The sequence below is a fragment of the Antennarius striatus genome, chromosome 8 (genome assembly GCF_040054535.1).
Source record: "Antennarius striatus isolate MH-2024 chromosome 8, ASM4005453v1, whole genome shotgun sequence".
Lineage (NCBI taxonomy): Eukaryota > Metazoa > Chordata > Actinopteri > Lophiiformes > Antennariidae > Antennarius > Antennarius striatus.
The window spans coordinates 4,487,038-4,500,940 of NC_090783.1; the positions used below are offsets into that span (position 1 = coordinate 4,487,038).

General features: G+C 40.5%; 1 protein-coding gene across 4 annotated transcripts in view; it reads left to right on the forward strand.

Annotated features, from left to right (window-relative positions):
• The first annotated feature begins 2,505 nt into the window (after positions 1-2,505).
• lrba (LPS-responsive vesicle trafficking, beach and anchor containing) overlaps positions 2,506-13,903 on the forward strand; it is a 150,113-nt gene continuing 138,715 nt past the window's right edge. For all 4 annotated transcript variants that reach the window (XM_068320696.1, XM_068320700.1, XM_068320699.1 and 1 more), the window contains exon 1: positions 2,506-3,393. In XM_068320696.1, the coding sequence (XP_068176797.1) occupies positions 3,205-3,393 (189 nt within the window). In that variant the 5' untranslated portion in view covers positions 2,506-3,204. The remainder of the gene's footprint in view (positions 3,394-13,903) is intronic.

Below are 13,903 nucleotides of genomic sequence, written 5' to 3' on the forward strand. Positions count from 1 at the left end.
CTGAATTTCTCTGAAGACACAAGCCTAAATCAAGTTAGTAGGCAAAAAATAGAAAAACTCTCATGTTTGGAAGTTATAGGTGACATTTAGTAATACACAGTTTATAATATATTCTTTATAATATACATATATTGCGAACAATGTTTTCCCAAGAGCTTGTGTAAAATAGTACAAAGATATAGTGAAGATATAAGTCAACATCACTCAGTCATAATTACTTTTCAAATATGTTGTAGTTTCTCATTTTCTTGTCAAAGCAAAACCCCTATTTCAGTTATTTGTTTCCATCTAACAAATACAGTACTTATGAACCTTGACCTTTACATTCATTTAACTTCCCGGTAACCGTTTGATGATCACTTGAAATATAAGAAAAAAACCCACATGGTCTCTGAACAGGCAGAACCGGTCTGCAGGCTTGTGTACACGTCATGTGTGGAAGCACACCTCAACTAACTCGTTATCCATCCACTCTCAACTTTCAGTGTTATCAGTATACCATCACTAAATTCTGATGAAATTAGTGTAGGTAGGCATACCCTAATATATTTTGAAACATTTTAATATAAAATGAGAAAAAGCAACCCAGAGCATTATGAGTGTGTGTGTGTGTGTGTGTGTGTGTGTGTGTGTGTGTGTGTTTGTGTGTGTGTGTGTGGTGTGTTTGTGTGTGTGTGTGTGTGTGTGTTTGTGTTTGTATACATGTATGTGTATGTGTGTGTGTGTTTTTATTTCCTCTTGTATATTTATGTTTTAGTTTACTGCTACTGTTCCATCTAAAAAGTGTTTTTTACCATTTGGACAGGTATCATGATTACCTAAAGGTTTTAATTTCGTGTTTGGAATAAAGATTCTATCAGTGCATTTGATCTTATTATTCCATGTTATATTTTGACAAAATTAATATTTTGGTGTGCTGTCCTTGAGTTCATTGTTAAAATCAAGCAATTTTCTTTGAATAGATAGCAGCAAGAGAGCAAAAAATGACTGCAGTAAAATGATCATGACAAAGAATGAGTCATTTTAGAACCCAGATGATCAGCAGAATAAGGCATGGTTAATGTTCGATTCAAAGGGCAGTAAAAATTTCAAAATCTTATTTAGGAAGATCTACCTTTGGGCTGTAGTGAATGAGTTTGTTGATTTCAGGTTGTTACATCAGAGATTAGGCCTGAGTCTCATGGGCTTTGTTCCTTGCTTCCATGACTCCCAGTGTCCCCGAGGGCTCAGTTACACTTTACTGGGAGGTCAGCGGTGACGCCAGCTGCCTCTGTGGCAACTAGGTTCATGCTTTCTCATCTATCCTGCAGAGCAACGATGAAGTCACCAGTACAATGACAAAAATGGGAACGTTGATAGTTAACAAACGTGGGAACCGTTTATTACACAGGCTAATATTTTCCAGATAAGGTTTGGAGCTGATGAATAAATAGATATGGATGAACTGGGGACCTCTCCTCTACTCAGCTGTAAACATCACATGGCATAGCTGTTTGTGGTTATTTGAAAAGGCAAGCAGAGCTGTCAGTTCACGTTAACGTTTGGTTTCCACTGCTGCAGGATGTCGACATCTGTCACTGTACTGCAGTCAAACAAAACACATTATTTGTATGTGCTTTTTTAACACTTTAAAGCCGTGTTTGTTCAACATAGTAGACTATCCTACACAAAAGTATATTGTTTTCATTTTCCATCCTATTTAATTTCTTAACTGGTACAACAAGGGTTTATGTTTTATTTATTGTTAAAACAACATAATAATGTTGGAGCCTATTCCAAGAGGCGGGGTACACACTGGAGGAGTTTCCAGCTCACAGTAGGGCAACTGAGAAAGACAGACACCACGCATGCTCACACATATATCTACAGGCAATTTTGGAATAACCAATTCACTTAAGTTGCATGTTTTTGGTGGTGGGGAGACGCCTGGAGAGAACCCACGCAGTCACGGGGAAAACACGCCAACTCTGCATAGAAAGGCCCAGTGCTACCCACTGCACTGCCCACAACATTCCATTACAAGTTTATTCCAGACTTTATTTATGCATAAAAGGTAGCAATATACTTTCAGGAAATGTAATATATAAAATATGTAATGCATGCCCATGCATTTTTTAGTTATTAATTGATTTATTATTATTACTGCATCGACTATCAATGAAAAGCACATTTTTCTATTGCACTACATTCGTTTTCCTCGGTGCAGTAACATATTTCGTTGTGATACTCGCAAAAACACAACATGTTAAGCATTTTTAATGTCATTTGTTTCCTCAACTCAATCAATGATGACATTTTTCTTCTTTCTTTTTCAGGAATTAACGCACTATGTTCCCTCGGCGCCTGCGGATCCACGCCAAAGCGATGAGAAATAAATCGGTTGAGCCCAACAAATATAGAAACAGTTCTTAGCAGCGCGTCCTGCCTCAGCGCCACCTGAGCGGCTCACCTGCCACCGAGCTGAAGAGCCTCAGCGCCCCACTGCGCATGCGCCACTCACTCAAGGGCTACACTGTCATGGCGCTGACAAGCTGAAGCTACTGGGGCAAATCAGGAAGAGAATGCAGCGCAGCTAGGTGAACGTTAACACTTGAGCGGGTCTGAGGAGTTCGCCGGGAAGGCCGAGTGGACCTCCGTCCTTTGTCGACTCCTTTCGGATCCGCTGAGCTCCAGTTTGGGAGTTTTAGCTTTCTTCCGAGCGCGTTACCTGTCAAGTGTCTGGACTCAGTGACAATGGCAACTTCCACCGCTGTACGGACGTAAAAGTCGGCTTATCCTCGTTTAGAAACCACGACGAGGGGACCAACTCTGCCTCACCTGCTTTTCTCCTCATTACCTGCGGCAATTTTTTTCTCTCTTTCTTTCTCTGATAGCATTAACCCATCCGCCTGCTATCAAGTTACGGACGGAGGGGGAGAGGAGTTGTTCACCGCGGTGACATTTCCAGTCTCGGAGTGTCAACAGCGAACTCCTTCTGTTTCCAGCCTCATTCGCGGAACTGGTTTTATTTTATTTTATTTTTTTGGATGGGGGAGGAATATTCCGTGTGTTTGCGTGCCTGTGGACTGACAGCAACTCAGCTGAAGGGGAGGTGAATCCCTCCTGCTCCCCCGACATCAGCCCGCACTGTCACGCTCGGGAGGTGAACAGGTGTCTTACCTGTGAGCGCCACCTGTCCCGTCCTCCCTCCCTTCCTCCTTCGTCATGGCTAGCGAGGAGCCCGCGGGCTCCTCCGCGCAGCCGGCCGATGCAAAGGACGGCCGGCCGGGCGCCATGGCGCTCAACCCCGGCGTGCCAATCAGAGGCATACGGATGAAATTCGCCGTGCTGGCTGGCCTGGTGGAAGTTGGGGAAGTTTCCAATCGTGACATTGTGGAGACTGTGTTCAACCTGGTAAGCTGATTATGAGAGCTAAGGATAGGCCTGAGACAGTGGAGTCACTCCGTGTGCTGTTGGGGAAAAGTCTGACATCATCTGCATAAAAAAGGTGTTTGAAGGATCTGCAATTAAATTGCTTCAAGAATTGAGTTGACATGTTTATCAAGTTTCATTTTGATTGGATTTTTCTTGGTTTATAGTAGGAACCGTTGTGTGTTTCTCATTCTTGGGGCAATTTAATCTCCTATCACACTTCTATAACGTTTGGGCTTTGCATAAATTGCAGCTATTAAGTTTAGTCACAGTACAAAAAACACAAACCGTTGTCATGCTTATAATTAAATACCAACAAGGAATATCATAGCATAAAATCTGTTGAAAGCAAATGTGCTTTTTTTTGTGACAGATCCAGGTCAGGATGAGTTTGTGTATCTTATCTGTCTAACCACTCCAAATCCAGCTTTGTGCGTCTGCGGCTGTCTGCTGATAGCCTCCTGTCTGCAGGAGTTGTGAAAGGATTTTTACAGCCCCTGTAAGCGAATGAATGAAAGGACTACGGCATGAAAGTGGGAGCATGCTCAGCTGGAGTTGGGCAGGTTAGGTGAGAGGGAAGAGAAATGAAGGTGGAACCTGCACAACTGCTTTGTCACAGTGGAAACACAATACAGTCCATTTTTTTTCTTTTTTTTTTGTCTGAAAAGGAAGGTTCATCCTCCATGTCTGTAGTCACAAGATTTACACCAGCAGCCCCCGTAGGGGAGGTAAACTGTAGACACACTGCTCCTTCTGATGACAGGACAGACCAGAATAGGACGCAGAAAATATTGGATTTAGTTTTCAAAACAGTTCCAGGTTAATTTTAAATGTCATTCACTTAATAATTTTCCCTTTTGGGTCTTGTATTGAGCTTCTTAAAGATGACGTCATTTCTCAGTTGTGACTTCATTGCATGCAAATGAGCACGATGATGCACATGTGACTTTTTTTTACATCCCACTTCAAAGCGGTGTTGTATTGTAATTGTTAGTGTTTGTGTGTTTGTTCACCTGTTTGTCCATCCGTTAGTATGTCCACCAAATATCTTCGCAACCGTTACAGATAGAAAGATGAAACAAAAATCACATTACTTGGGCTGCAAAGGGAATGAAATTGAGACGGTGACCTTGACCTTGAGAAAAGTAGGTCAAGGTCAAATTTCAACTTTTGTCGACTCAGGAACCGGATAAGATAGAAAGACGAGGGAGAAGGCCAGTGTAAGGAAGACCACAGATCAAAGCTAGTTCTTTGATTTACCTATGTACTAGCTTGGATCTATGGTCAAAGCTAGTGCATAGCTTTGACCTACCCTGAAAGGTCAAAGCTATGCACTCATCAGGTACTAATTTTAGGGTACCCTGACCTACCCTGGAAGTAGGTCAGGGTAAGTCGCGGGATGTTACAGTCCCTGACTGCATTGTTTTTGTTGTCCTTGTTAGTAAAACACTTTATCCAGCCTGCTGGCAATGAGAGGCAGAAAAACAATGCTAATATTGATATTCGTTTCAGATAAAAAGGTCACAGTCAGGTATTGTTTTCCCTTACCAGCTACTAAATATTTTTTAGTGTGTCACAAAACTGAGTTGAGAGACAGCCAGGCTTGTATTTTGTGCAGCAGCTCTGCCTGTGTCTCTGTCCTGAGCGTCCATGTTTAGCACATCCAGTACCATTTTAGGGATTTGAGAAATGGCACCATGCATTTCATTATGCCTAACACCCTCCACGCTCTGTCTCCCATGCCCTCTGCTTGGGTCAAAACATGATTTACCATAAAGCTAGATTCTCTGTGGTGGTATCCTATATGCACCTTACACTTTATTTAGTTAAATGCCACCACACAGTCGTTGTATTTGTTCTGCTACTGAGAAATATTGGTTTCTTTTTTTTTGGCTCATGGGATCATTTCTGCTTTTGTTGACAATGTCAGAGTCCTGTTTTTTTCTAAAACAGAGCTACGTACTCCTTTTGGAGGCAATAAACAAAATCCAAATGAACACATTTAAAAAAGACTGATTTGGTCTCAAAAACAATCACGAACATAGTAGGTAGTCATTTGTATTTAACGTGACTTTCTTTGCGTTAGTATTTAGTTTTGAATTATTAATGCCAATATACACTTTTATGGTGCTCCCTTCCATTCTTTTGAAGCAAATAAATGAGTGAATTCTTGGTGAAATCATGACCTGAATGAAGGGAAAGAAAAAGTGTTTGACTGACCTGCCAAACGGGCAACAAATCAGCAAACCCTCACTGCCCACATTCAGGTCGTTCAGCTATATTCACAGATGCTTTTCTGTGTCCTCAGTCCACCCACACTGTTATTGTCACGTTTGATTAAACCTCTTGTCGCGACTCTGGTGCCGTCTCTTAATAAAGAGTTTCGTCCACCTTCAGCCTGATTTCAGGTCTATTCAAAAGAACTGGAAACACCTGCATGGCTTCTCATAGCCTTTAGGGTTTTATTCCTTGTTGTATTTATGTGATTTTGGTTGAAATGAAACACTACGACATGCAAATTTTAGTAAAAAGGTAAGTGCAACATATTTGTTAGCTTTGTATTCTACACTGAAGTGAAGGATTAACAAGAATGTGAAAGGGTTACTCCCACTCCCAGTGAGAATTACTAGCATAACTACATCAGATAAATTACTGGGCTTCAGATCTCAGCCCACAGTCACACAGACTGATTACAGTTTGCATACCAAACTTGAAGTTCCGTGGTCACTGGAGTTTTAGTCCTAGTTTGGTTTGAAATTCTAAATGTTTAGTTTTCTTGGACAATCACCCGTTTAGTTTTACTTTCTGAGCTACGTAGTATATTGTCAGTTTGCATCAGCATCGGTGCTGCTTGTGGAAACCCTTAGTTTTACAGGAAGTGGGTCTGACTTAGTAAAAACAAGGTGCTAAATGCTGCAAGGAGCCACATATTTGGGTGTTAATTTGCAGTAGGGTTGTTTGCAACAAACGTTCCTGACTGATTCATCTGCCAACTCGTTTCCCGTCGCCACGGAGGCGGGGTTAGATAGGGCACAGTGAAGCAGCTGAGAGTGCACTCTGTGCAAAAAAATACATTTTGTATTTTAATCCAAGAAGCCTCCCTCCATAGAAATTATATTTTGCTGTCATTCATTTAGTAACATTCTGACTTTCATCATCCTTCTTAAACTTTCCAGCACGAATATCCTCTAAGCACTGTAAACCATTGACTAACGTAAACCTGGACTTACGGCTCACGGCTCCTCAGTCAGGTAACACAGGAGACGATTGATTCCGTGCTGTGGAATGTAACTGGCTTTTACCTGAAGCTAAGGTCACTAGAGTAGTTGCTAGCTTTGTTGCCAGTAACTGAAACAAAATGTGTTGTGGCTCACACACATGGTGTATGTTCATTTGCCTGATGAATTCGGACCACTGCATCCAGGTACTGTTTGTTTAGGATGTACGTTGTTTAGCATGGAGGCTTCATTTCGCAGAAAGCAGTTGGGAAGTAGAAGTCTGGAGTACTTCAGGTGGAACGGCACAAGAAATGTGGCCTTTAAAATGAACAACACTGCCTTGACATTGGTGTCTGACCCTTCTGACGAAGATGGCTGCCTCTGTTAATTCTCTTCCAGCATGCATGTAATGCAGTAAGGAGTGCGACAAATTCACAAGCCATCCCCTCAGTTGTTCAGGACAACACAAGCTGGAGGGAGCGAGGGCGATCCTTGTCCTCTCTCCAGGCATACTTTGCCCTCTTTGGCAGTAACAAAGAGCCCTCTAATCTGACACATGAATGAAACCCTATCTGCTGCACTCACTAATCTGTCGAATCAGCCCAATTCCAGAGTCACACACCATTTTTTTCCTTTCTCCAGTGTAACCCAAAGCAACATGGAGCGCTTGGCTGTTTTCTAAATAAACAACCAGGTGACATTTTGTTTTATATTTCCCAACGACTTAAGCAGGCTTTTGCTCGGGCTTTGCTCACGCCGTTGGCTCCAATATCTTTATTGATAGTTGTCACAATGTACACACAATGAGCAATTCAGTGATGAGTACACAGGTGTAACCAGTCTGCATACAGTTAGAGGCATTTCTAAATGACCAAATGCTGGGAGTTTGTTGTATAAAGAAGCTTAAAATAGACTCCCCACTTCTTTTGACACGTCGCTATTTTTCCCCAAAGCAGATCAGATTGTCTTCCCATCACGTTTCGTGGGTGTCTGTATGTTGATAAACTGGTCTGTAGCCTCCGGGGTCAACCGTGTCTGGAAATGTGTGTCAGCTACCATATAACACCACAAGATCAGAGGCAGAAACATCATCATTTCTATCAAACATCAGTCAAACCAACGACTGGATAAAGCGTAACTAGTGAGAGATGACCTTTTCTAGTCAAGTCTATCCATTTTCTAAGAAATGGACGAGGATAAAATTCTTCTTCCTATATTTTCTGTCAGTGGACACGATGCAAGCGTGTTCGTGAAACTGTTCTCTCATGTTTGTCGATCAGTCACTTTGGCTTTTACTCTGAGTCGGAAAATTCCCCCACCGGCGTTCTTCTCCCGTCAAAAGAGCAAACCTGTAGTGTGTCGTTGACTGAATGCCCTCCTCTGAGATGCCACCTCATGTTGACGTTTTTATTTTGACATAATCAAGGAGCTTGAATAAATTACAGACCACGCACATAAGTAACACCTCACTGTGCTTTTGCATCACCACTCCCTTCACCCACATCAATTTTTCTAGCTGGCTTATTGGAGAAGAGTTAGCAGCAGCAACAGGGACATCTCTGTCTGAAATATTTTTCCCCTACGACTTTCCAAAGAAGCTCATCCAATCGGTACTGAGCCCACCTGCTGCTACATCTACCTTACCTGACCTTTACGCCCCTGACTTGACTGCAAACCATTTAAATCATATTTTAACATAGTCACAGTTAAACCCTGGAAGACTGGGACACTATTTTTTAGTGTCCCCATGATTATTTCGTAGGTTGTGCAGACTTATTGTGACTTACTGTAGCATTTTTCCTTCTAAATGTAGGCCTCTGTGATATGACTGGAATGCCCAGCTTTGTGTTTGACCTCAGTAATGAAGATTGCTTGAAGTACAGATGAAACTGAAGGTTCTTAAAATTCCCTTTGAGTGACGGCACACTGATTCCACGCATGCATACGCTTTGAGCTCTGCCAGCTTAATGAGCTAGCACCGTGGTTAAATTGACATGTTGGAACACAAGAGCAGAGCTCTTGACTAAACAGGAGGCAGAATTAACCTTCTGTCCTCCCATCTTCTCCTCACAGTGGGGATTTTAATGATATGTTAATTGTGTTTGCCTGTGAGCCAAATTTTAGTGTCGGGATAACAGAAAGATGTGAACGTTAAGACGTCTTAAGGGAAAACTAAACGAAATATAATTGTTAAGAGGGCTAATTAAAGATTTTAACAGGTTTAATATAGAGTGTCACACGTATCTTTTCATTTTCAGTGTTTTATACCACCATCCTCCCAAATTGCGCCTTTTATATTCAATCAAATTCAATTCTATTTCATTAAAACTTTTGTTTTTCCAAAGAGCATCGCAAGAGGTATTATTCTCTAATTTCTCTAAAGTGATGGCACATTACCTCTTTAATCAAATTAATTCAGTTTAGTAACTTTGAGGCAACTGATTCTCTGTGGCGACCCCTGAAGGGAAAAGCCGAAAGGAGAAGACGTAGTTACGTTTCACCAGGTCTGTGTAATAGTAAACAGTTTCCAGTCAGCAGTGCAAAGTTCTCTTCTGCTTACGGTGTCCTCCTTGATACAACTGACTCATATATGTCTACAGTATATGCAGTTACTATGAAGTTCCTTATGGTCCGGGAAGAATGGCATGAAGAGATTTAAGAGCTATTATTTGATGATGTTTCTGAATTAAGTCCTTTGGTTAGGCCTTAATGTGCTGTTCGTTTCCCAAAGGGACGCTGCAGATGGAGTCATGGCCCATTAAACTCTAGAGAACCTGCTCTGCTCTTAACTTTATGATTTCATTTATTTGTTTCACTGCAAACAAATCAACGTTTGTTTAACAGAACTGTTGTTGAATACTGACACAACCGAGACCTTTCAGGGATTCTTTCTCATTTCCTACCTGAGCAAACAGTCTTTTCTGCCTCACCTGTGGCGTATTCCTCTATATCAGCGTTGAGATGGAACTGCAGATTGTTCCCCTCCAAGGGATCCTCAGCTTTCCCAAATCCCACGTTCTTCGTTAAGGTAGTATGTACATGCAGATTTGTCACATTGAAATTGCTTTCTGTTGAGGTGAGACACATCTCCAGAAGCACTGCAGCCTTTTAATTTAGTTGTGTCGTATACATCATAGACAAGATGGCCCAACACTATAACTTTCTGCCATGACTGGGTGTTTTGTGGATGCTAAAATATGTTTAACAGCAGAATTTATAAAGAAGTCATTGAATATCAATGAGTTTGTTTTACATTGTTGTGAGAGAGAGGTTTTTTTCAGCATTAATGTGATGGCTTTGGCTGAACGTCACATCCAATTAATCGATCTGGCTAACATCACATCATGCCTAAGTTTTATGAAAGGATGCATGTCAAGGCTAGGTGACTGCATAGCTAAGAAGAACTTCAATTATGAATCTATTATTGTGAACGAAATAGAAATATACCCTACAGATAAACCATTGAAGCCTGTATGTTCAGTGTGAGCCTGTCGATTGTAACGACCCATAGATGTTTGCCTGGTTTGACGCTGTCTGCATCATAAAGTCATCTGTTGCCAAGGCCTCAACCCAACCTGCCCAGGATACAAGCAGTGCATAAATGAATAATGCAAACGAACAAGCAAATGTGACAATATTTGCAAATTTGTATAAAGATTCCGTTTCGTCTGTTTTTTTTGTGGTTTTTTTGCAAACATCCATTAGCATTCAGTGTTAATGCAGTGATCTTTCTCCTGCATCGTAGTTTCTGGCTCTCTAAACTGTTATGTTTAATTTCTGCCAATGCAGGTTAATTAGTTTTAACTTTTTTTGTCAAAAAGTCAAACCCATAAATCTGCATTGATTCAAAAACCATGGCATGAAACTCCACTTCCTCCTGAGTGCTGTGGTGTTGTAACACCAGCTGTGAAAACAACTGAATTCAAAAGGCTTCTTTTTTTGCCTGCTGAAATCAGAAAAACTTCAACCACCTCTTTCCGATCTGTTTTGACAGTAATGTTGGGTAATTTCACCTACATTTTGAAACTGTTCAGATGTCTGGTGAAATTGTAAAGCTAATGTTAATTATGAAGTTCTTCTGTCTGGAACCCTTCAGGAGGAGCAAGAGGAGGATGAGGAGAGGGTTTGGAAGACAGAAGAATGTACACAGTGAAAATTAATGAGCTTGTTTGGATATGACGGTAAGTCAAAGGCAGTGAAATCCAAACTCAAATGTTTGATCATCTGCCAGGAGTTTGGAGAAGACATTTCTCTCTCTTTAGTAATGAGTGAGCTGGATAGGAAAGGCATGGACGTTTGGTTCCAAACTGATAAACTAAAATGTGTTTTTTCATAAATGAAAACAGTAATGTAGCAAGTGAAGCTAACAGCAGTGATCTCATGAATGAAACAAATGAATGAATGTATATCTCTTCTCCACATCCCTAACAACATCCTGCATGAAACCGCACGTCTGTAACACCATGATGACTAGATTTGTGAAAGAACATAGTGGTTATAGATCGACACAGAACGACATGTTGCACAACAGCTGTTACCAGGTAATTGTTTCATTGTCTGCTTGGCACTAGAAGAGGTTCTTAAGTCCTTGACAGACCTTTGAAAGTTTGAGAAAATCTCAGCGTTAGAGATTTTGGTATAGATATGTTGTACAATGCAGTTTTGTTTTATTTTTTTAATATAAATGTGACACAACATCACACCAAAAATCCCAGTGAACTCTTGATCTGTGTTAACCAGCGACAGCGGAAGCTCCGGTGACAGTTGTGTATAAACCCCAGGAAGCAGCTTGGAGTGGAACAACAGCGTTTGGATATGCAGCCCACTATTTCCTGGCACCCCCCCCCCCAACAATCAGGGTTTACCACAGGAAATTGTTAAGATGTTGTGCCACGCTGCCGCGTAAACAGAAGCCTAAACAATATATTGAACAAACACTATATATCTACGGTAGTTATTTTTAAAAGGTGGGTCACCAATATTTATGTTCTTGTTGACCTCCCTCCCAAACTGTAAAATTCTTTGTTTACTTCATAATCAAAGCATCCATTTCCATGTCTGCTCTCTGTCACTTCACAGTAACAGAGAAGACATTTTCCTCAGAATGAATTGACTTAATTCTGAACATCTTATTCCAGACGGAGCCCATATTAAAGATTTCCTGTAGCAGAAAGCCAAGATGTCGATAGATCTCCTCGTTTTGTGTGGTTTTTTTTAAATATTACATTCCAGCAGCAGACATCTTAAATCTGTCGTTCTTGTTCTGGTTGAGTCCTGAAGTCAGGAATCTGATTCCTAATGAGAATTTCCTGACAAACCTTTTCCGTTTTGTTCCAGTCGCAGCTCCCTGAATATCGACCCCCCCCCCCCCTCATTAAAAGCTTCCTACTTTATGGCATGTTGGTTAAAGTGCTTTTAGTGGTTGCTACAGAGTGTCGTTAAACTGTGAACCACCTTTTTGTGTGTTGGCTGACACCATTTGTGATTCTTCTGTCCTCTGGGGCCGATTCCTGGATTGGAGTGTGATGGAGACTTTTGCACAGTTTTAAAAAAAAATTTTTTTTAGAGGATTGTAGAATTATAACCAGAGGGCTCCTGCAGGATGCTGATACTTATGCTCACAATGGAGTCACCAAGAGAAAATGAAGGATGAGCGGCATGGCTGTAAAAGAATGAATTACCTTTTTTTTTCATGTTGCTCAACTGGACCTAATTACGTAGCTGCTTTCTTTTTTTTCTTCTCCTTAATGGTCTCCGTTTCTCTCATTAAACTTTGCAGATTGCATAATATAAGATCAATGATGTGCACTTGAATGGAAAAATTCAATTTAAATTAATTCAAAACAGTATGGGGTCATGCCTCCCAATTATATCCACATATTATCGACCGTTTTCTGCGTGTTTTACAAAAGCCGTGTTGTCAGGCTAAAAAACACGAGGCATCCATTTAATGTGGTGTAAAAATGACTGTCAGCCTTTGTTTTAGAACAAAGACTTGGCATATTGCCCTTTTGGAAGATATTTTTAGAAATCAAGCTATTAAAACACCCCCCCCCACACACACACATACACCTACCTGTCCCCTGTCATCATTTTTTCTTCATAATGGAAGGAAGGTGACATAGAAAAGAAGGTACTCTACCAGATGATTCATTTTAAGAATTTTACATTTTATATTTTTTAAATTTAGTTATTTCACAAGAATGTGTAAAAAGCTATGAATCTTTTAGCAGTTAAAGTTACACTATCAAGTCTTCCTTCAGTGGTGTCCTGCCAGTTTGATGTACGTGAGAGGGAAAATGTAGTTGAAACACTAGTCATTTCAACCCCAGTAGTAAAAAAAGTAGAATTCTTCTGACAGTACCAACGAAAAATAAAACATTATTAGCATCATGTAAGCATAATTTCTCTTAGATGAAATTAAATCAGACAAGTTGGTGCCAAATGAAGTGGTGTTGGAGTGTACAAATGAAAAACAACATTGAACCCATGTTTTTCACGGTCGCTGCTTGGTATAATTGTCACCACTTGGCCTCTCTAGCCTTTCTTTGACGACAGTGGAGTGGCCACCTCATCCCTGTGAAGTGATGTAGATGTTTGTTGAATATTTGCAATTAGTTTACCAAGACTGTAAAAATGCTAGTAACCTACTGTTCTCCTTCACTTTCATGGCTTGGTTGTAAATGATGGTAGAATTGAGGGAGACTGGGTGACGGCGTGATTAAAAATGTCCAAAACAACTGTGAATACTTATGCTCAGGGTTAAAGCTGTTTTGCATGTTGGTTTATCCTTTTCAAGAGCTATAAGTACCTTCTGCAGGTAGTAACTTAGTCATCAATTAAAACGGAATTTCAATTGGAAACACTCCACCAAGTATTTGTCTACATTGGAAGTGGGCGGACTCCCGCGTTTCGCTATCATTTAAGTGGCCGTTGAAATGATAGTCCTCTCTAATTATATGAAGAGTTTTTTTTGTTTCTTTAATTTGATCAAATAATTTGCTGAAGAAAAAATATTGGTATACAGTAGTTTCATGGCCTGGTATTTAATAAATAAAAAAAATAAAATAAAGATATGTAACCAGGAAATATAAATATTTGTCCAGTTTTAAAAGGTCCTGTAGTGAAAATGTCTTCATCTGATATGATCTTTGCGTGACAGAATGCTTTTATTTCACAAGAAGCTCATTCCCTCACATTAGCGTTAGAACAAGAGCTGATTGAGCAGACCTCCCTACCCCCCTCACTATATCTGCATTACATTTCAACATTCA